This window comes from Echiichthys vipera, assembly GCF_963691815.1.
Source record: "Echiichthys vipera genome assembly, chromosome: 4".
Classification (NCBI taxonomy): Eukaryota; Metazoa; Chordata; class Actinopteri; order Perciformes; family Trachinidae; genus Echiichthys; species Echiichthys vipera.
This window is the reverse complement of record NC_139829.1, coordinates 20,977,215-21,001,088: the sequence shown is the minus strand read 5'-3', so window position 1 is coordinate 21,001,088 and position 23,874 is coordinate 20,977,215. Positions and strand designations below refer to the sequence as shown.

Below are 23,874 nucleotides of genomic sequence, written 5' to 3'. Positions count from 1 at the left end.
CTGTTTTTACGGACCTGTGCCGCCTTCAAGGACTCCTCGGAAACTTCAGACTTGAGACTACTTGAGACTTGAGACTTCCAAAAAAACATCTTTATTTTACTGTAGATACAGGAATAGAAAATAGAAAAACCAAACAATCTAGATGTGTCTGTGTTAATATATACTTTATTGATTTATGTTCCTAAAAAATGCTGTACAACACTTGGTAGGTAACATGATTTGCTCTCTATTCATTTCAGATACAACCTAAAGTTTGGCACAATATAACACAGAGATAGAAAACAGACAACAGATTTAATCCAAGTAACATTTAAAATAATTATCTGGTGTATTAATTGTGCAGGACTGCAAAGTTCACTTTTCTTTCATACTTTCAGAGCGTGCACGTGTTTTTTCCAACGGTACATGAAGGCAGCATATCTGCCCCAGTGTGCTCAAGTTCACTGGTTCTCAAACTGTGGTTCTTGTACCAATATTGGTACTCAAGCTCTTTCTGGTGGTCCTTGAATCTCCAAAATAAATGAAGGAACAATAATTACTAAATAAATGTAATACTATCAAAATACTACAACATTTCAAAAGAAAATCAACTTTCAACTTCTAAGATCAATGAAATGTAATTTAAAATAAGTTTAGCATTTCCTGTAGTATTTTTGTTTCAACATCAGCCTGCTTGCTACCTAACCCTGTTCATGAGTTACAAGCTAAACTGTGATGCCAAGAGAGTAAGCAGAGGTAAAATGATTGGTTTGAAAACACTGTAATTGTGGCTCCAAATGGGAAATATTAGTGCGAAACAGGAGGAGAATATTTAGAGCAGTCCTTCTGAAACTGAAGTCATGGCTGAAGACAGTCAACAATGAATAATCTTCTGATTAGGAAAAAATCTGCTTGTCCGCAGCGGAATAATGTAGAACTACGCTGCTGGTCTTAGTGGTGGGACCTGACTCAGCCTGATATTTTCTGAGGTGATACGTGATATACAAATTTTGAGAACTACTGCTTTAGTTCATTTGTTTGGTTTTCTTATCTTTCTTTGCTTATTCTTGCCTTAAAAGTCTACACACTGTCGGAGTGGTCTTGACTGAATTTATCTGCTTCACACTTTTTAAGCTTCCATGTACAGTGGCCCTGAAGTGCAAATCAAAACAGCAAATAGGAAAACACAACGACAAATCATAAAACACAACAACAGATAGGAAAACACAACAACAGATAAGAAAACACAACAACAAAACATTAAAAGTTTCCCGGTAGAAATCGTAAAGTTTTTCCTTTTTGTTGTTGTGTTTTATGAATTGCTATCGTGTTGTATGATTTGTTGTTGTGTTTTTCTTATTTGTTGTTGTGTTATATGAATTTCTATCGTGTTGTATGATTTGTTGTTGTGTTTTTCTTATTTGCTGTCGTGTTGCATGGTTTGTTGTTGTGTTTTCCTATTTATTGTTGTGTTATATGAATTGCTATCGTGTTGTATGATTTGTTGTTGTGTTTTTCTTATTTGCTGCCGTGTTGTATGATTTGTTGTTGTGTTTTTCTTATTTGCTGTCGTGTTGTATGGTTTGTTGTTGTGTTTTTCCTATTTGTTGTTGTGTTATATAAATTGCTATCGTGTTGTATGATTTGCTGTTGTGTTTTTCTATTTGCTGTTTGGATTTGCGCTCCAGGACCACCACATCCAGGCTTCCAAAAATCATTTGTATACTACAAAAATTGTGAATCTATATAGATATCTATATAATTTGCACTAACTTTATATACACAAGTAAATATCAAAAGTTTCCCGTTATCAGAGAACATTCAGCCTTAGATTGGCCGGTCATAAACCAGCGCAGCGTCATGTGCTGTTGTGCTGACGTCATAGCAGCCTCTCGCCTGTTTCGTCGTCACAGGACACAAGTCGTATTCACACCACCTGACAAGGGAAAATAAAAATGGTGTTTAGAAATGTTTTTTTTCAAAACAGAAAGAGACATACATTTATCTTTCTTTTAATCATTTAACCTGAGAGCTGCATAGATGTCAGATGAAGAGGCTCCTTTCCAACTTGCATGGTCAATGAGAAGGGCACCTGGTAACAGATGGGGGAACTGCGCTGAGTCTACACATGTTGGGGAGTAGCTTATTGCTGCATGCACTTCAAAAAAGTTGTATAAAGCCTTGAAAATGGAAAAAAAAACTTAGGGTTGATTTATTAAAATGATATCTCTGGTTTTGATGTATCGATTTAGTGAGTCAAGACTCTGACAATGTTATAGACAATGGCGTGCAAGGCTAAATCTGATATTACTCTTTCAAGGGAGAAAACGTATGTGTGATTGTTGTACCTACCCATGTAGATGCGAGCCAGACTGTATGCCAGGTCTCTGGCTGCTAGTTCCAGGTAGCCAGGTGCTCTCGTAGCTGCAGCCTGAACAAAGTCCTCCAGTTCAGAGAGAGCACCATTTACTGCTTTCACCGCCGGGGCCAATGAAGAAACACTTGACGCACCTGCAAGCAGGCACTACAAAGAGAAGAAAACATGTGCACATCACATTCCTGTTCAGCTCTATCATGGATGAGTTACTAAACTTGTTTGGCCGGTTCCTTCCCTGACCCTGACCTTAGCATGGGTGAAGTACGCTTGAAGAACCATTCCTGAGCTACGAGCCAAACAGCGCAGCACGTCTAGTGACAGCACGTTTGTGGTACCTTCCCATATACTCAACACCTGAGCGAGAAAGAGACAGGAAAGCTACAGAATTGAAAAAACTGTCATATACTGTTGATGTATTGACCTAACCTGTGCATCGCGAAGTAGACAAGGCAACCCGGTATCCTCGATGTAGCCCTGTCCACCGAAGCTTTCTAAACCCTCCGACACCACAGCTACTGCCTGGCACATAAAAAAAGGACAGTAAGAGGTCGGCATCGCAACAAGATGACAGTATCACATCTGTGCAAGCCGGTCACCTGCTTCCCAGTGTACAGTTTGACCACAGGAGTGAGCAGACGCAGCAGGTGTGCATCGAGCTGGGTCGCCATGCCGCTTTCCTCTCGGCCCAACAGACGACACACATCCATCACCAGAAGGAACGCTGCACGAGTCTCCACCTGTCCGTGTCAGATGCAAGCATGTGTGAGGCATGATGGGAAACTATCTATAAAGCTTTTATAATTTGTTCACCCCCTGCCAGCTTACTGACCTGACTCGTCAGATGGTTTGTTTCACAGAACCATCTGAGAAGCCGTCAATGGAAACTGGGAAAGGGCAGGCACTTTGAAAACATACCTGGCAGGCGATTGGGTGAACCATCTGTCTATCAAACTCTCGCCAACGTCAATCAGGAGAAGAGAGAAAACATCTTTGCCATCAAGAAAGGAATTCAACGCCATTCTCCTCTCTCAATGAAGAAAAACTCTCCAGTTCTGTTAAAACTGATGCTATTGCAGCCTCTGAGCTAACCCCACTTTCCCCTCAACTGCCAGTAGCTCCTCACAGGATGCCCATTGGCCGGCTCACTTTCGCTCTGAACACAAACGCATTACTTGGAGCCTGACAGCATGTATATTCTTGTGACACGAGAATCAGCGTTTCTTGCATGATCTCATGTTACCGCGAGAAGTTAGCTGCTGTGCGAGGTAACCAGCTCACCTCCATCCTAGCAAGAGTCTGTGTGTGCAGTGGGTGGTCTTTAAGAAGCTTTCCAAAGGCAGTGCGGCGAGTGGCGTAGTCACGAGCTAACTGGACCACCCTGTAACGACATGCAAACACGCATTATTAATCAGCTTATTTAAAGCATGCTTTTACAAATCAAATCAGGATTCAGTGCAGTAGTATGAGTAGTTACCTGCCTTCTCATCGCAGCTGCTGCAGAGACGCTGTTGTGGATCCGGGTTATAGTCAGCATGTTGGCTATAGACGCCACACCTCTCCCTTCATCTGAGAGCTGTAAATGAAGGGAGGGAGTAAAGATGTCAAGGCTTTGTCTCAACAGAAAGATTAAATCATAAGGAAAAGGCATTTAAATGGTATCTTGTTTCCTTATAAAGTATTGTATTTCCAAATAAAAGTGGTTGTTGTAGTGGAGCATGAGGTAAGATAAAAGTGCCTCAAAGTGTTGAAAAGTAAAATGACCAAAAAAACCTTGGATGCTCGCTTCAGTATAAGCAAAGTGAGCTGTATCTGACCCCAGCGGGGCTTTGCTGTGCAGGCTTTAATCGTATCTGCAGAGAGGGAATCTACAGTGTAACATTTCTAGTGCATAGAGTACTGAGCTCGTTCCCGTTCAGTTGGAGGTTCGTTTGACCGATTCACAGACCGCGCTTTCTTGGGTCCTCAGCAATCGCCCGGCAAGTGTGGAGTCGATTGGAAGATTGTTGTTTGAGATACGCGAAGGACAGTCATATGTATATATATATATATATATATATATATATATACACAGACAGAGATTCCTTCCTTTATAGTAAGATGAATGTGCCACGGCACCGCCTACTGGCGAAATGGCCCCAAATGTGTTATGTTCCAGGGATGTTTTGTACCAAATTTGGTGATGTAGTAGTCTGCACATTATTCAAAATGGCGGAAAAACAATCTAAAGCAAATGGACGAATGTTGTTTCTACAGTTCAAGTTACAGGCCATAACGTAAAGTTGCAACAACTTCGACACTCCTTGGGTGCCTAGCAACACACCTGCCAAGTACATTGAATGAACGATTCTCAAGACATGCGAAGGACAAAGGGAAAGACAGAGATTCCTTGCTTTGTAGTTAGATTACTGTAATAAATGATGATGTGTAACTGACCCTGTGTGCCGGCAGGCCGTCCAGCAGTAACTCAGCAGTCGGCATCTGTCTTGTGCCGAGCTTGTCCTTCAGTCTCTGAACCTCTATACCCTTCAGTCGTCCATCCTCATCTCTACTCACCTCTGTGTAGAACAAAGACAAACCCCTGCTGCCCTGTGGGACAGAAACACGCACACACACAGTGAATGAAATGACTCATCAAGTCAAGCAAGAGGGATGAGGATTTCAGCAGTACCGGTGTGGTTGTTCCTGTTCTGTCCTGCACTCTGGCCAGTGTTAGAGCCATGTCTGCGTCTGTAGCAGAGGTGAACCACTTGAAACCGTGCAGTTTGTATGAACCATCTGTCTGGGGAACAGCCACCGTCTCTGTGCCACTGGCTGAGGAGATGCAAGACAGGAAGAGGCACCTCATGATGCATTACAATAGTTAAGTCATGTTCTGCACGACAGCGCTACAAAGCAGAAACTTTGTGAGCATTTAATCAGATGAAGTAAAAACAAATTAGTACCAATGGGACACACGTGGATCGTATAAATCTAGACTTGATCTGCATCTGTAGGATCAAGTGCAAACTGGTTCATGAAAGACAACTGTGAATGTCACTACTGACCCACGTCAGAGCCTCCCTGTCTCTCCGTCATCCACTGTCCAGACGTCCAGAAACACTGAGGCTGACGGGTGGTTAAACGACTGTAGGCTTCATCTACGGGCCACGAAACACCTATGGACTTCACATATACAGACAGAAAATCACCCGCTATGTTTACCCTTAAAAAAGGCTTTTTGGAGAAATCAGGTTAAAACAAACTCTAAAACACAAGTTTACACACATCTGTACAGAACTCATATTTCTGCCCTCGCTGCAACCACATATTCTTATTTCTACACTAAAGCTGGCATTTGAAATGTTATAGGGATGTATTAAGCTGCCAACTGAAATTATTTTTTCTTTAATAATTATTATTGAACTATAGGACGAGATCGCAGAGCATAGCTTTCTTCTTCCTGTGAGCATTTGTCTGAGCTTCACAAACAATCTACTGCTCTGACGTAGACTTAGACTTATTTTCATTGGATTGAATTTTGGATACAGCTACATATTTTTTTACCTTGCTGCCATGTTACTGTCTCTGTCATGCGTGTGTGTCTTTCTAAAAACAGGCTTGTTGTTGACATTACTGCAGAAAACCAGCAATAATCTGGTTACCTGAGTGGATGTAAATGTTACTGTTCAACAAACTCAACGTACTCATTTGATGATCAGAGTTATGATGGCATCGCTTTAAGACACATAACATACAGAGTTGGTCTGATAATTTGTTTTATGACACACCTGGATGACTTTAGCAGCTCCGTCAGTCATGGCCAGAGGACAGGAGTATAGACCGGAGGAGGGAGAGAAGATGTATAACTTGCTCATTTGGTACACGCGGCTGGAACACACACACACACACACACACACACACACACACACACACAGAAGGTATAGGGACGAGGAAGGGCTTTAAAAACAAAAAACAAACAAACAAAAAAATTGCTTTGTGTAGAAATATGGGCTATATATGTATATTTACAGTTATATATCTATATATGTGTATGTAGATGTGCTTCTATGGATGATTATATGTAGGCCTATAAATTATATTATGTTACTTTACATAATGTATATGTCATTTATAAAATTGTATAATATTTATTGTCTAGTTAGATTTACAAATTGTACATATAGTGGATAAAAGATACAGATTAGAGCAATCACTGAATTGTTAAAAAGGGGTAGGTTTAAATAAGTGAAAACATCTTCCTGCTCCTTTTCAGTTAGAGTTAATCAGAGTCAGAGTTAATTGTATATATGTTACAGTTTTTTTTCTCTTATTTGTTAAGCTAATTTAATTTTGTAATACTTTTGTATTCTTTTTTTTACATGTCTGACATCAATTCATAAATTCATTAAAGGCCAAAAAATGTTATTTGAACTGAAATATGTGACCTGAAACATATCAGCTAAACTGAAAAAGCAGGTACAGCCGTCTCCAAACCTCCACTCCCCAAACGCCCTCTCGTAGCCAATGGCGACCAATCCTTCCTGTGCCGACAGGTCTTTCATGCGTTTCCAGGCCGGAGAGGTCACGATGTGGTCCACTCTGCGACCCCAGGGGTCAAAGTGCAGCAACCGTGGTGGAGTGACCTCACACTCTCTGCCCCACGCGTCCACCTCAGTCGCAACACGCTCTCCAAATGCACACAAGTCTGAGAAAACTGCCTGTGAATCACACCGTCACATCGATTATGAACAAAACCTCAGCTGATGTAAAGTGTATTTCCAACAGCTGTGCTCCGTCCTCACCTCCTGGGGCAGGTGTCTCCTCAGGTATCCTCTGAGCAAGGCATCCTCGAGAAATGGGTTCTTCAGCACTGGCCTCTCCTGAAAGAAAGATCCTATCTTGGCTCTGGAGAACGGCAGGCTCCCTGATTCCTCCCAGAGTCGTTCTTCATCAGATTTCCTTGTGCCCGTCTCTGAGGCTGATCTGATGTGAATGAGCAGTGGAGGACCACCGCACCACGCCCTGCAGCAGCCTCCAGCAACACGGCGGGTCAGTAAGGCTGAGCACGCTGACATGGCTCAACACCTGCGGTCTGAGGTGAGAACAGAGTATCAGCACAGTGGGGGGAACTGTGTGAAGACAGTGGGGAGAGAAAAAACGTTTCATTTATTCAGCAATGACTATCTAGAACTTCAAATATACTCTATAACATAAAACACTAATATAAAAACACAAATATACAGAATGTCCTTGTTTGCACACACAAGTGATGTTACAAAGAAGTAGGGGATGTTTTAGTAATCCTTTTCTACGACAGAATATTTTCAATAAACAGACATTTCTTCAAGTAATGACTGAACTTAAAGCTATCACACCCCTAGAACTCAGTCAATAATCACAATATCTCTTGGAAAGCCACAAACCAACAACTTTTTTTGTCACTCTGTTGTTATTTTTACACACACACGCACACACACACACACACACACACACACACACACACACACACACACACACACACACACACACACACACACACACGCACATAACACGTAAACAGGAACTCTAACCATGCATTAACGGAGAGGTGTCAGGAAGAAGCTAAAGCTCATTTGATCAGCTCTTTGTGCAAGAATTGAACTGTGCGATGCGCTGGTTTACTCTGGTTAAATACTGGAGTCCAGGCACGGATCCGATGCCACGTAATTTATTAGAAATAGGAATCTTTTTTCCGGTTAGCTCCGTTAGCTCTGAAAGGGTTCTTTTTAATCTTTAATTAATCAGTTTATTAATTCTTAGTAGTTTTTTTTAATAATTATTCCAATATTTATTTAGTTAAGTTGCTGTTGCACTACTGTTTTATACTGTTTTACTTAAAAATAAATGTAAAAAGAAATAGCTTCCATTTGCTGTATTCATTCATGTTTTACAAATGGTTTAACCTGAGCCAGGCCTTAACGGTAATAATCATATCACAGCCATGAAGGCGTAGTAAGATCTTTTTCTTTCTTTTTTAAACACAGTGGTATCGGTATCGGTACTCGTATCGGCCGATACCCACAGCACGAGTATCAGAATCGGTATGTAGAGGGAAAAAATGGTATCTCTAATTAATACTGCACATTTCAACTAATATGCTTTAATCTTGCATTTAAACACTCATATATCCCATGTTCAGCATTATTATTATTTACAGTTATATATTATTATTATTATAGTTATTGTATAATGCACATTTTCTTTATACATTTCTTATTTTTCTTATAATTTCTCTATGCCTATGTATATATTTGTACTCAAGGATGGGAGCAACTGTAATATAAACTAATTTGTATATATATATATATGTTTATATATATATATACACACACACGTATATATATATATATATCCAGCAACATTTAAGTGAAAGCAACTTCGTGAGCCAAAGTGGGTCAAAGGTCACACCGCTCCGCAGCCCCTCTGTGCAGATTTAAGCGTCCCAGTCATTTGATTTGATTTATTTATCAATAATATAATATTATAGTATAATGGTTAATACAGGCAACACGTTACCAACCTGAATGTTAGCCTAATCATTCTTTATCAAACCAACGATTGCCAACTTTGCAACCCGAAGTGACTGAGCAATGTTTTTACACCAACAGTTGCTTTGTTATCATTGAATCCTCGGCAAATCAAACTTATGAGCTTCATACATGTAAGAAAAATAAAATGAAATATAAACATGTCAGAAACATTAGCGATCTTACCCGAAGTTAGTCCGACACTGTTTACATGCACCACGGCTAAAAACCCGCCTTCAAAATAAAAGTCGAGAATTACTTAAATCCGCCTGATGAGTCTACACCTGAAGTGACGACTAAATGTTCAAAAATTATGGACTTCAGATCGTTTATAAGAATTTATGAACATGACAAAGATGAAATCTCTATATATATAAACAATATAAACATCAAGTTTTACCTTGTGGCTGCAATTCAGTTTTTTACTCAAACATAACTTAAATGTATGCACGGTCTGAATGTGATTTTCCCATATTTGAAAATCAAGATTCTCTCAAGATTGAAGATATTTCTGCCTTTGTTTACTGCTTACAGCATTTGATATATACATAAAAAAACAGAATATTTCATTCAAGAAACAGTCCGGCCATGTTATTCAGGAGGATTACAAACAAAGCACTGTCAACAATGTTCATAAAAGACACAATGTTGAATTTAACAATTCAATTCTATTTTTCAGAGCTGAGCACCAAACAAAAATCAGTTTTCCTTCATTTTACTGGGAAGAGATTTCAAACTCCCTTCAGGAGTATTTCCAGAAACTCATACTAAATGAATGACCTTTCATTTTTACTGAACTCTCTAAAATGCAATTGTTAAAGTTAATTTTGCACAACCAATATTTTATCATATACAGAATATCAAAATAACAGACAGGCATTCATCAAAAATGTGTTTCTGAACCTGTTTTATTGTTCTAAGTAAAGATTTGTCAAAAATACAGAATCCTTTGTTCTAATCAGAACAAAAGGACTGAAAGCATGCACCGTTTAATAAAACATTTCCATGACATGTTAAAAATCTGTTCAAAACGAAGGACACAGGCATTGAATTATGAACACACAACTTTTGCATTTAAATGAGATTTTTTTTCTTTCAAAAATAAACACAGAACAGTCATAGTTGAATGGAGGGGTATTCGTAATAATCATACTGATAAAACCCAGTAAGTAGTTCTCGTTTGTGGGTGCGGCACAACGCCCAACTGTAAAATATTAGCCTGGTGTGCTTGTCAGACCAGGATGGAGGAAGCTGATGGGCAACACTGATGTGTTTTTAGTGTTTTGAGTGTACAAAAATAAAATGAACGTTTAAGTTCAGGCTGTGATGCAGAGCACAGCACAGCCCGGTCATGTGTCCGATTCTCACCTGACAACGGATCAAAACGAGGAACAAATGTAATCTGCAGTTTGTCACAGCAGTAGCTGACTATATATAAAAAAGGTAACATTAATGTATTAAACCTACACAAATGATCTCAAAGATTATCAGGATAGGATGACTTAAATGTAGATTAACATATATAAGCAGGTATATAAAATGGACTAAAGAGAAAACCACAGGATATCCAACAATGTAGAGAACACCAGAGAACCTGCCAAACCTCATAGTGGACTGGTGCTGACCAAACGCTGGAACGATCCAAATCAAAGATCCAAGTCATGACAAAGGGATTGAAAAGCCATTTTTTGCACATTAACATGAGTCCTCTGGAAGTTGTCAGCAAGTAATGGCCGATGAAGCGACCCCAGGTGATGGAAATATCCAGTCTGTTTGTGTATGTACTCTTCTCTTTTCTGTCTTCTTTAATCACCCTTGGTGAGGAGGTCCTCTATGTAGGCGTCAAGCTCATCATCCGTGTTTATATCAATGTCCTTAAAGTGTAAGAGAGCATTATTACTGACTGTAAACAATGACAACTCCGTATCAAAATGTCAACAGGTACAGACAAAGCAGTCTTACCTCTTGTACTTTTTGCAGGAGTGCTACAATGTTTGTTCGTAGTTTCTGTAGTTTCTCGTCTGCCTCCTTCAGTTTGACCTCATTGCTGTTGCTCTTCTCTTCCACAGCTTTGGCCCTGGCGTCGGCTCTGCTCTGGTACGAGTTACACAACGACTGGAGACCTGATTCATACTGCTGGAAATACTCTTTCTAAATGGAGAGGGAAATTCAAAAGGCACTCAATACTCTGGACAAGAAACACAAGAACAGTTCACAGACAGAGTATCAGACGTGTGTAATATTGCTAAACATAACAAATTTCCCAGCAGGTAGAGTTCTGCATTCTCTTATCTATTTTTATTGCTCTCAATGTAAAACTACACGTTGACTGTTTCATTCTAGTTTAAGGATCAACCTGCTAACCCCTTGACTTGCACTAGCCCAGCAGCAGGCCCTGACGACTTTTTGTCTTTCAGAGGCTGAAGCAGGCTCAGTTTCAGAGATAGAGTGAAGATATTGGCATCACACAAAACTAGAACAACAAGATCTAATCCATGGGTCCCAACCATAACATGCTAGAAATAACACTTCAAAGTTTTGGCGAGGGAAAACTGGCATAGCCATTTTCAAAGAGATCTCTTGACCTCTGACCTCAAGATAGCTGAGTGAAAATGGGTCCTTTGGGTACCCATGAGTCTCCCCTCCACTTTATTACCATCCCAGCCAGTTTGGGGCAAAGAACCTACAGTTTTTATCATGCAGTTTACCTTTTGTGACCTCTAGGATAATCACAGCCTCATGAAACTTTACAATCACAAACAAGATCACATACCTAGGGCTTGATGCTGTAGGGGTTGATGAATGCTGACAATAAGGGGGTTTTGAGCAGCGGTTCTGAAATATTGTAGCAACACGACAAATGTGCGAAACCACCTGAGCCACCACCATGCAGATGCTCTGCAGCAACCCATGGCTAAATCCGCAGATTCGAAACAAACGCAACTCGACAGATCCCTGATGTGCAAACTGAAGAGGGGGTTGTAGCTAATTCTGGGGTCTGGCCAGGGACCATGGGTTACTGCCACTAGGGGTGCTAGAGTAACTCGTTGCAACCAGCTACTCTGTGGTCTAAGCTGTGGTTCCTGCGGCTTTAGTATTTCCTCCCCTTTCTGGTCGATTTGCCAGCACTGTTAGCTGGATACACGTCAGAGATTATAGTCTTTTGTCTATATAATGCACTGTATCTATGGAAACCCTAAAGGGTCATACATTATATAAATATTTCCTCCGTTTTCCCGTTATATATATAAACTCAATACATAATGTTCTAAGCCCATACACTTTCACAATTTATTTTCATTTTATTTATGACTTGAACTTGACGCACTTGCTGAGCTGCATCTCCAATTAATCTTCAGGGTCCCAGTTTTTAGATGATGAACAACACTTCTATGGGGAATCTACTGTTGACCTGCTTTCCTTCCCTGAATACCCTCTGCACCCCACACTCAAAAAAGTGGTGGTCATGGAAGGGGTGAAACCACCTACAGTATTATCTATCTCACCAAAGGAAAAGCGACCAATTCCTCAGCCGTCATGCTGTTAACATCGTCCTTTGGGATCCGAAAAGCAGGAGGGAAGAAGTAACGCAGCATTGTCCTGGAAACACACACCGCACAGTGAACACACCACAATACTATCAAAACAATGCTGTCATAATTTACACAGTGCCTGATAAAAACACCAGCTTAAGTAATCAGCTCACCTCAACATGGTGACAAGACTATCAGTCACCTCTCGACTGGTTCCTGGTTGAGTAGTGTCAGGCTCCATGGGCGCCGGCCCCTTTTCAGTCTCCTGTTGGGTGTCAGGTGTCTGAGTGATTGGGGATGGCGGCCGCATCAACCGGACTTCGTCACTGCCCTTGAACACCCTTCACAGACGCACACATGAAAGTATATGATATTCATTATCTGGCAAAGTCTACTAAATGTGCACTGAGTGCAACCTCTTACCATCTGTCTTTAGGGGTGGATCTAGGTACATAGTCAAACTTTACTTTCCAGCGAACAGTCTGTTTATTGACGTCCACAGCAATGACTTTGCCTGTGTACCACTCTTTGTTCACACGTACTTCAACCAGCAGACCCTTATCTGTCAGAAAAAGAAACAGGTAGAAATTATTATGTTAGAGCTCTTGTTTTCCAGTTGTATATGTTGTGATACATCGTAATGTAGAGCAGTCCATGTCGTACCTTTCTGAGCATTTTTTGAGTCGTTCTCTGGTTCTTCCTGTGGGGGCTTCTCAGATGCCTGCAAAAACGAAACAACCATTACTCCTACTGTAGTGAGAGAAACATTGTTTACTGAAAAGACAGAAAGGTTAAAAGAAATGATTTGCATCCCTGTTAATGAAAGAAGTAAAAGTCCCAGTGTAATCTCAGGAATTGGGTGAGAATGGCATGCGTAAATACAGCTGTTAGAAGAAAACGACAACTTCAGTTTCAAGGGAGGATAGAAAGAAAAGAGAAGGATAATCTAACACAGATCAGATGAAAGGTTAATTTGCCATGATTGTTAGAGGTTGTAAGAGCAGATGCAGCCCAGCTTTATATGACGGTAGCAGAGAGGGGCCTAGTAAAGCTACCTTTGCTTTAGTCCCATGCTGTTGCATGGAAGTGAGTTTAGGTACAGAGGTTGGTGTCGTTGGTATCTGCCGTATAGGAGTAGGAACTCCTTTCTTCTGGATGTTAACCTGAAAGTTCAATAGCAGAAGAGCTCTGATTGGAGGTTCAGTAACCTACTTAGCCATCCAGGAATTTCCTTCTTTTCTTCACTACATGAAACTAAAAAATGATTTCAGCATCAACATATTGCCAGTCATCCAAATACCCTAGGAAGCTCCTTAAGCTGTAAATAAGCCACTTGATTCAAAGTTTTTGTGACACTTCACCTGTCATGGATAAAGACTTTTAAGGTGCTGTAAATAAATAACTGCCCGTATTCTGCTAATTTCTGTCTCCTCTCAGTCACTTTGTCCAATTCATTTACTCACTTCCTTCCAGAAGTGAATCCTCTGAGAGACAAGTGGTAACACAGGAGGAAAGGCAACAAGCAGCAGCAAAGCGAAAGCAGTGCACACCATCACAACACTGACACACACGGTGAGCACTTAACTGGTTTAAGCAGCATTACCAATGTTGTCATTTTATTCTATACAGGTGTATGTTTTGCAGTATTGATAGATAAATAATAATAATAATAATAATAATAAAAAGTAAACATTTGAGCTACAATGAGTCTGACTGATGCTCAGCAAAGTTCCTTCTAACTTGTGAATCCTGTTGCGTGTTTACCTCGTCCAACTTGACACGTTTGGGAGGTGATGCCTTCTCTACCACTTTCCCACGTTTACCCGTTGCTGCGGCCATCTTAGATTTCTTTGTCTGCGGTTCTTCCTCTTCACTCTCCTCCTCACTGTCCTGCTCCTCCTCTCCCTCTTCTCCCTCTTCTTCTTCTTCTTCCTCCTCCTCCTCCTCCTCACTGTCCTCCTGCTCTACGATTCTCTTGCGTTGTCCAGCAGCTGCTGGTTTGGCTGATGATGCTTTGGCAGGTGTCTGTGTAAGGAGACACATAATTCACAATTTTACACTACATTGCCATTCTAATATGTCCACCAACAAAACCTTCCATAGTTACTTTGTGGTATGGATGGATTATTTCCTAAAACCTGCAACTTACCCGTGCACTGCGGTTGGGAGGGGTTGTTTTGGCTGTAGCTTTCGGTGTAGGTTTTGCTGCAGGTGGAGGAGCCTTTGCTGCAGGTGGCTTCACTGAACTTCTGGACCTGGATGATTCCACTTTGGATGGTGCTGACAGAGGGGCAGGTGTTCGGGTGGGGCGCTGAGAAGCTGCACGAGATGGAGTGGGGCTTTTAAGATGAGCTGGGAGCGGTGGGGAGCGGGGGCGTGTTAAGGATCTCTCAGAAGACCTAGTAGGCTGAAGCGACAACATGTGAAACACACAACAAACAAGATCAACACCAACAGCAGCGTTAGTGAGCTACTGTGTGAGAAGTCGTTATGAACGAACCAGACGTTGGACAACAAGTACTGGCAGTAGTTTGTCTGTGTGGAATGGCTTTTAAAGCACAATTAAAATGATGTCGAGCAGGTTACTGGTCACATAAAACTTGTCATTCATTTGTATTTCATAATTCTGTGACATTAGCTGTGATTCACCTTCAGTAAATTACAGCATATTCTGAGGTGTCACTTCTTATTGTGGCGACAAGAGTATTTACATGAATGGACCCAGAATTAGAAACCTACAGTGTTGGGACTTTGTACCTCTCTTGGTTTCATGCTGACATCCAGTGGTAGGTTCTTTAGATCTGCTGCAGATTTGACAGTGCTGGTTTTCTGATAAGAGAAAGTACAGTTTATGATGTCCTGATGTACACTAAACAGGAGGAGACAGAAAAAAAAGAGCAGGATGAGGAGGTACCTGCAAGGCCTCTAGTTTCTCCTGCTGCTGTTTGATTTTCTCTGCCAGCTCTTTCTGTTTGTCTTCAGCTGTCTGCTTGTCTTTCTTTAGAACACCACACGGCAAATTCTGTTTCTGTTCAAGAGCGTCACACCTAAAAACATAAAATACACACTATATATATATATAGCATGTCGGAACATATATTTTCCTGGGGTTATAGCAAAAAAAAAAAGACAGGCAGTACATACGTTACATGAAAAATTAAATTAATACGAAAGTGTGAGTTGCAACTTTAAAGACATATCCTATAAAACCACATTCTGTGTGTACCTGTCCTGTTTGCTGTCGGGGTTCATGAGACACACCCAACTGTCCGGGTAGCGTTTGTCCACAGCGTCCATCTGGAATGGCAGCGTTCTCCACTTTAAACATTTATCTGAAAATAAAATGACAGAGTCAGTGTTGGTTTGTGGCAATAAGTAAGTCTGTCGAGATGTGAGTAGGGATCTGTAACTTACCACACTGAATAGTAAGTGGTATCTCCATGGCACGACGTCTCTTGTATCTCTGCTCTGAAGACGGAGATGAGGACCAGCTGGCAGACAGATATCCAAACTCATCCCAGAACTTCACTATGCCTTTCTGAGCTGCGTAACACACACACACACACACAGACACTCAATTCATACAGCAATAAGTTTTTTATTAAATAAAAATGGAAAAAAAACACTTCCGTACTTGTTCCTTACAGCAGCTGTGCATGTGAGCAGACTGGAGAGTGATTGGGAGGGCAGTGTAATGCAGCGAGGAGGAAGCTGTTTTATTTGTTTAGTAAATAATTATTATCTCAGATTTATATAGCACTTATCAAAGTCCTCAAAGATATTTTACATACTGTTGGGTAAAATATTATTCTTATTACATCTGTACTGACCTGTGTGTTACCTTGAAACCTTTTCTAGAAACTGGAGTTATTTGTCCTATCCTCTGATACTGTCATTTGACAACGTGTCAACAAAAGGGACAAACCTGGTTAAATAATTTTTTTGGGAACTGTGCAGGTCAGGTTTTGGCAGTTAATGTAAATCTGGCAATTCAGAGAAACTCACCAATGTTACTGTCCTTCCAGTACTGAGCTAAATGTTCCCCCATGGATTTTAGTAAATGTCGATACTCCTTAGCATCTGCAAAGTCCTGTTTGTTGTGAGTAGGCTCTAGAATTAAATATGGTACATCCACTACTCCAACAACACCTCCACAGGCCCTAAAACACACAAGTCATGCAAGAGTAAAATATTTCTCTTAATCATTCAAACATCACTTTTCAGTCTCTGTGTGTATATTACTCACATGCCTCCCTCCAGCTGGGGCCCGGTTTTCTCGTACATCTTGATGAGACGTGAGCAGTTGTACACAAACATCCCATCCAGTTCCCTCTGTTCAATGTTGACTCCGAATATAAAATTCAACTCTTTGGGCTCCTTTAATGCTCTGAAGAACAAGAAAGTGTTGGAGATTGACGGGTAATAAACCAAGACATGCAAGTTATTTCAAGGGTTGTGCTACGTATATTTTCAAGATTTCATTTCCACGCAAAAAATAAAACACTAATATATATATATATATATATATATATATATATATATATATATATATATATATATATATGGACACACTTTCCCATTCCAGTTAATGAGAACGCACATCCAAACTTTTGACTGGTACTGTAGTTCACACAGCAATCACTTTGGCCTGCATAAATTCTAATATTAAGGTACATTTCTTAAATTACCAGCATATGCATATTCTCCTCTTCTCTATAAATTAGATAAATAAGGTTTTAGAATGTTGTTTATCATACTTCTGTTTGGCTTCGAGAATTCTTTTCTTCATGTCACACTCCCGCCGAAGCATCATGGCTGAATCTTGAACCTTTCTCAGAATTGCCTAGAGGAGGAGACGATGTAGGGAGACATCAGTTCAGGAACAACCTTAGATCAAGGTCGGGGTTTAAAATTATAATCATGTTTTTTAGACAGAAATGGTGTGAGTGTTTTAGATTAAATGCTTGTTTGCATAGACAAAAACATTGGACAGCATTGGACAAAATTAACCAAAATATCTTACTCAAGCTTACCCGTGAGTCTTTTGAAAGGTCGTCTCCTAATCTGGCCTCCAAGGCAATCTGCTTACTCTCTGCCTCTCTGGCCTTCTCTTCCGCTGAAATAAACAACAAACAATATTGTGACTTCATGAGCATGAGGTAGTCACCGCGCCAAAGCAAAAATGTAAATGAAAACACCATTTTCTCCACTGACTCACCAAGCTTAGCAAGGTGGTCTGCTTTCTTCACTTCTTGCTCAGCACGAGTTTTGAAACGAGTCGATGTGTATTTATAAACCCTGTAAACAAAACAAGAATGCTGATAAAAGTCTTGTCACTGGACTACAGTAGTTACAGACAGACACAGTATGTGTGTTATCATATTACCTTGGTTTATATAAACAGCAGGACAGTCTCTTGGTCCTGACTTTATGTCCCTGGATAAAAATCCTCATGCGTGGGTCGATGTACAAAACAGCAGCGTACGCCCTGAAAGACCTCTTCTCTGGTTTCCTGTGGGAGAGGGAAGGGCGCGGCCATCAACTTTTACAATATTTCTGATCAATACAATCAACATCAAATAAAGTTAATGTACAAAATATAGTTCCTTCCACCATGGGCTAGTGGTGAGATGGCTGAATGGTTTCATGGAGTCACTTACACTCCTTCAACCGGTGTCCCAGCCATCAGTATGTCCTGGTGATCTGTCTCTACATCCAGCTCTGGTTCTCTGTTGTCCATCAGCTTCAGATTGTAGACGATCACAAGAGTGCCTTTTAACAAAATACAACACAAAAGAAAGCATTGCATTCAGTATCAACCATGTCATTCCCAAAAACTGAAGCTTATAGAAAAAAAAAATAATTTAAGCATCATTCTCAGAGGATATCCTTTTAAAAGTAATATGTTTTACATAAAAGTCAAAGTAGCACTTGCATGGACGTCACAAAATGAGTATCTTCAGACAAACATTAATATGCTTACCATTGATACTTTCTATTTTGTTGAACTGCTCCATCAGCTGCTGTTTGTTTTTAAAAGGTGAATATTTGAAGATCAGCTCCGTCTCTATGGCGTACTTCTCTGGGTCAGAGGTCAGCGGCTCCTTTGTCGTTAGATCCCAGGAGGGAAGAGGCACAATCACCTAAAGAGAAAGTCCAAAGTCCTTGAGTAAACAAGTTTATAGTTTATGTTTGAGAAGCTCCAAGTCAAACAAAATAAAATGTATCTGTTCAGCAGCAAACTAAGTAACTGCATGAGGAAGACATCCCATTTAAGAACAGCTTCTGTCTGGCAGAGGAAATTTAAATTGCTCACTCTTCCACACTATCAGGCACAGTAAGTAATCAAGTTAATTGTACACATGATGACCTTTACTCAAAGGCTCTATCCAACAGTTTACTCTGACCTCATCCAGTCCTTCCTCTTCGTGGAAAGTCCTTGACAGGAAAAGGCAAGTGAGCGTGTTGCCCTTTTTTGTGAACAAGATGAAGTCTTTCCCAATGCGCATAGAGCCTCTGTACAAAAACAAACACATACATAATGATATGTGAAATAATTCAAACACTAGTCTACCAAACGCAGCATGTCCTAATCACACATAGATTAGGGGAAGGTCTTACGATTTCAGTCCATTTCCATACTGGCCGATCTGAGTTGAATCAGGGGACCGTTTGCTTGACTTTCCAAACTGAATCACATGAGTTGCCTCATCTAGTAAAATAAAAGGAGTCCAGCATTATGTTTGACACAGAAAAGACATATACTGTATTATCAGAAAACCTCCCAAGACCTAGATCAAAGTATCTTTAATCCTGTAATAATAACTAGATTTAAGTGATTTTAAAAAGTAGCACTTACTAGCATCCATTCCAGTACCATCATCCAGAAAACAGAGCATGTAGCCGCCCCGCAGCTCTGGCTTTTTTTCTGTCAGCAAAGCAGGAAAGTAAAAAAGACACGTTAGAAGCAATAAATTAATGTTCATGCTTCAGTGTGTAAAACAGGGAGAGTTATTCTGAGGTGTACCTGTGTAGATGTCTATTCGTGTGGCACTGGCATCTCTGTGAAACAAATGACCAATTGTGAGACTTCCTAAATAAAAGAATATCAGTCTAAAGATAATGAATGTTTGCATTTTCCAGCCTGCATAATTTGTTAACAATGATATGCTCTGTTGCAAATAATTTTGAGTACCTTGAATTGTCCACAAGCTCTGCCAGGGCTCCAAATAAGAACTCGTGGGTTGTCCTGAAAACAGACCATGCATTTCATTAATTCATATACTTGAATGAGGAATTTCACTTTAGTTAAGCTGGACTGTGAAATAGGGTGTATAGAAGATAATTTGTTGCCAGTATCAAATTTCCATATTAATATTCTGTGTGAGATTGTTGTTCAGTTACACAACCTGTATTTCCACAAGTCTATAAAATCTGTTTGAGTGCTAATTCATGTAGTACCCGGAGCAGAGCTCCAGACAAATTTTTTTCACTAGGAGCACTGTGGCCCCTAACTGAAAATTTTAGGGGCACCCACAATATCACATATAAATCAATAATAGATGCAGAAATTACAATGTGCTGTTTCAAATTCAGTGTCACATTTTTATTGTGCTCTTTTGAAAATGCAACATAGAAGGTAAACCGACAGCACCATCACTGTCATGACAGTACAATATTAAAAAATATATACCATACATTCAGAATAAGGGGTGTGACGAGGTGATACACGATAAGAACGAGACAAGATTTTAACACAATTTTTAGAATTTCATTATTTTCTTTACAGTGGGTTGATTTTAGCAGAGAGCTGTGGTAGTGCTGCAGGTGTCTTTGCATAGTACTTGTGATAGCCGCGGTGTAGCCTATGTTACTCCCGGAGGTAAAGCACAGGTGTTATGGTGCTGATGCTGTCTTACTTGAGTTTAAGTTACACTTAGTATTCAATTATCTTCTCTGTGAGCATTTAAAAAAATGTATTTCTAATACCTGGTTTTTAATCATTTACTCCAATTGTCTATGTGCCAATTCCACAAGCTCATGAGCTATTTTAATTCTATTAACGTGCACTAACTGTTTTAGTCCTTGGGTCTTAATCCTAACCCTTCCTGTGCATAATCACTAAGCGGTGGATTTGGAAATAAGCCCAGAATGTGATATTTTCTGTGTTTCAAAATGTGTTGACTGGTTCACCACAACATATTGAAATATGGGCAGAGTTGCACAGTTAGGCTACATCACAAGAAAATCTGTATAGATTGACTTGAAACAATGACAAGATACAGAACCTTAGTGCCATCTTTACTTCTGCAGTTCACAGACAAAAAATGCAACTGCCTCTTACATCCACAACATCAATACATAGGGGACTGTTTTCTTCTGACCAATCATGACTGCTGTCCAATGAATTTTGTGCAGTCAGATAAATTTCAAGTAGGCACTGACAACCCCTTACCTGCTTCCATCATGTTTCAAAGTCCAAATATCTCTCTGACCTATATACTGATAAACTGAAAGCAATACTGAAATGATGACAGCAGCACTGAAAATGAAGATGTACCTGGGGCTAGTGATGAGGAATTCCTCTTATACTATTTATTGATCAGTTCATAAAACAGAACCTGAGCAAGAGAACGACGTAGCTAGCTTGGCAACATTAACGCTGAGAGTAAAAACGGTAAAGACACCTCCAAGTAGCAGTCCCAACAGATGTTAGGAATGATTATGGAACTTCATATGGTTATCTCTACGTTGCTGCTTTGAACACACAAGAAGTTTTCCTTGCAAATGTCAAACTTGAAGATGTATGAAGAAGTCACAAGCCTTGCACTTTTCTGGAAAGCGCTTGGCTTTTGTGGCCCTGGCTGGAGAAAATGAAAAAAGTTCCACGACTTCCAAAAGCTGTATGGTGTGTTATCGCATGCACGACAACATAACAATGGAGCTGTGTGCGCAATGCACACAAGCAGGTGTCAAGTCACAGTAGACAGTGTGACAATAAATAAATCTGACATCTAAACGTGTGTAAAAAGTCATTCAATGAAAATAGTCAATTTTGTGAGTTATTAGTGATAAAATAAGAAATGATATGACATGACATGAAATGGTCCATGCAGACTTTTAGAAACTCTTTCTGATGGAAGGTAAACAGACATAATTAGAGCATATCTTCTTTTTCTTTGAACAGATTATTAGGTTTAAAAGCATTTAACCTGATCATTCAGGCTGGTTTAGGGTTGGTGTAAGGGATATATTAAGGTTATGGTGTATCTGTACACACCTTAATGTTGGCATTGATTTTTTTTTTTTTTAACCCTTTCAGCCATATGTGGTCCTTGCGAACAGATCCACACGGTTGACCTGGGATAATAATAGTAATAATTTGATGGTGGTGTGTAATAGTCACTGTCATAATTATGTGTGGTAACACGCTCATATGCACATTAATTACCAGTACTTACGAATTTGTGTGCAGGTACTCAAAGGTGAGCTGAGCCCTGCTGAGACTGCTGTAGCTGGAGTAGGCCATGGCCATGCAGTTATTTCCGGTTTCCTTCCTCTTGTTTATCTCCTTTCTTTTCAACCGAGCTCTAGTCCAAAGCTTTCATCCTGAAGAGGAAATAAAGCTGTTACATGTCTTGTACCTTTCCCTACAATGCCCCTTAAAGCATATATTGACCCCATCTACATGGTCTGACAGCAGTTATGTGGACGCTTTCCAACAGGTCATAGTGTACACATCCCTGGTCAACAACACCCACACCTTACGGAAGCCTGCCCCCCGTGTGAGTGGTACCACGTGGGAGGCCTGCTTGGGAAACAACAAGATTTTATGTTAAAAGAGCGCCTTTGGGCTCTGTGTTAGCAATGAAGACATTCATGTATTTCTGCACAAGTCACGTATTAGTCCAGCTATGTCTTCTGTGTATTAAGGCCAACTTCTATTTAGTTAAGAGCATATGATATAAAAGTGTCAGAGGTATACTGCAACAATTGTTCCTAACGTGTAATGTTAGGCTAACACAGGTAACGTTAGCTAGCTGATAACGGTAGCTAAGTTAGCTAGCTTCACACTGTGGAAACGTAGCTGACGTCAGGCCTATCAAGTCTTTTTCCCCGGCTTTGCGGGCCGTTTTACAAGACGGCAGCTTTGTAGTGACTTTACGTTAGCGTAATAATCCGTCCAAGGAAGAATACATACTTTGTAACGTTACGTTTCCTTTCTCCTAACATTAAACAATCCGCCAGGCCGCGAAGAATCCAACCGCTTCAACGGAGGATACTTGGTTTCCCTCTGATCTGCACAAGTCCCGCCCCCATTTTCCATTCTCAACCAATAAGAACGCGTTCTGTAGAGATTCTTAACGATGATTGGAGGAGAAATCCTCCATCAGTCAGTGGAGGCTGAATCATAATAGAAAGGTGCTTATTATGAGGAGTTACTTCAATATCATGGAGGATACCTATAACTCCTAAACAGTATGCAATAGTTTTCGATGCTATTGCATCTGGTGTACTCATGTTGTTCAAAAGTAATGCGTCTGTTTCTGTACCTGATGCTCCCTTTACTGATAAAGTGAAGTATGCTTCAGCCCGTCTGGTAGTAAGAACAATCTATCTCTTTTCCAATGTCATATTATCTCTGTTTCTCCTGTAATATTTTACTGGAATAGTCGTGATAATAACTTGTTGGGGAATAAGTCTGGTTTTTTTTGTGGTTAATAAGGTGATATAAGTGTCATTTAAAATGATTCATGGATGTTACCCGGTTAAATCCTTCGTTATCAAATTCATATATGTGGATCTAGATCTGAAGTGCCTTTGTGACTCCCATTCTGAGACTGTTCATATGTTTTGGAAATGTGAATATATATACGTAAACTGTGACAAGACATTTGTAGATTAATTTTAGATAATATCTGCTGTGATTTTGAGCTACTCTTGCAAAATGTCCCTTTTGGCTTTGTAAAGAGTGACCTCCAGCTGAAAAAGAATATTTTTAAGTTGAGCTCATTTCGATCTTGAGTTTTACATCCACAAGTGTAAATTTGCCAGTGTAAAACCCATTTTTGTGTTTTCATGAAAGAACTGGAGGTGTATTTCAAGTCAATATCCTCTGCTAATAACAAGAAAGCTATCCAATAGTTGTTAATGTCATGCTCATCATATGGTTTGATGTTAGTGTATTTTGTAAATCAATAATAAAGTTCATGAAAAAAAGAGAGAAAGGTGCTTATTCCCTATCGGTCTAATTTTATTTTTAACTTGAACTGGGGAAATATCTGGAACCTTTCTTACAAATACCTCCTCACGAATAAAAGTAAGAGAAGTCTCTTTATGTGGAATATTTCCAGAAACAACGGCGCATCTGTTCTGGTAATGTCCCTACACCTCCACTTTTTTGTAAAGATCTGTCCCGTTACATTACTGATAAACTTGT

The 23,874-nt window shown here is 40.0% G+C and overlaps 2 protein-coding genes across 4 annotated transcripts; both read right to left on the bottom strand.

The window, feature by feature from the left end:
- Positions 1-213: 213 nt before the first annotated feature.
- On the bottom strand, positions 214-9,110 carry LOC310946589 (acyl-CoA dehydrogenase family member 11). The gene is made up of 15 exons (XM_083913094.1): positions 9,088-9,110; positions 7,138-7,464; positions 6,830-7,053; positions 6,124-6,223; positions 5,401-5,518; positions 5,025-5,167; positions 4,790-4,942; positions 3,835-3,929; positions 3,635-3,734; positions 2,953-3,093; positions 2,783-2,875; positions 2,603-2,710; positions 2,332-2,503; positions 2,005-2,071; positions 214-1,915 (listed from the first exon to the last, which is right to left on the bottom strand). The coding sequence occupies exons 2-15, from the start codon at positions 7,408-7,410 to the stop codon at positions 1,807-1,809; spliced, it is 1,896 nt and encodes a 631-aa protein (XP_083769220.1). The 5' UTR covers positions 7,411-7,464; positions 9,088-9,110; the 3' UTR covers positions 214-1,806.
- Positions 9,111-9,759: 649 nt separating this feature from the next.
- On the bottom strand, positions 9,760-22,720 carry morc2 (MORC family CW-type zinc finger 2). 3 transcript variants are annotated; one of them, XM_083912750.1, is made up of 28 exons: positions 22,636-22,720; positions 21,896-22,043; positions 19,630-19,683; positions 19,462-19,496; positions 19,294-19,362; positions 19,056-19,146; positions 18,842-18,950; positions 18,418-18,577; positions 18,095-18,206; positions 17,821-17,946; positions 17,653-17,732; positions 17,468-17,550; positions 17,192-17,277; positions 16,681-16,821; positions 16,440-16,594; positions 15,849-15,977; positions 15,661-15,766; positions 15,349-15,481; positions 15,174-15,263; positions 14,584-14,841; positions 14,199-14,459; positions 13,490-13,597; positions 13,098-13,155; positions 12,858-12,996; positions 12,608-12,775; positions 12,408-12,501; positions 10,864-11,052; positions 9,760-10,775 (listed from the first exon to the last, which is right to left on the bottom strand). In XM_083912750.1, the coding sequence occupies exons 2-28, from the start codon at positions 21,967-21,969 to the stop codon at positions 10,707-10,709; spliced, it is 3,177 nt and encodes a 1,058-aa protein (XP_083768876.1). In that variant the 5' UTR covers positions 21,970-22,043; positions 22,636-22,720; the 3' UTR covers positions 9,760-10,706. The 3 variants fall into 3 exon arrangements, with proteins under 3 accessions (XP_083768876.1, XP_083768877.1, XP_083768878.1); XM_083912751.1 differs by having other exon boundaries at positions 9,761-10,775; positions 15,192-15,263; XM_083912752.1 differs by lacking the exon at positions 13,490-13,597 and having other exon boundaries at positions 9,762-10,775.
- Positions 22,721-23,874: the final 1,154 nt, after the last annotated feature.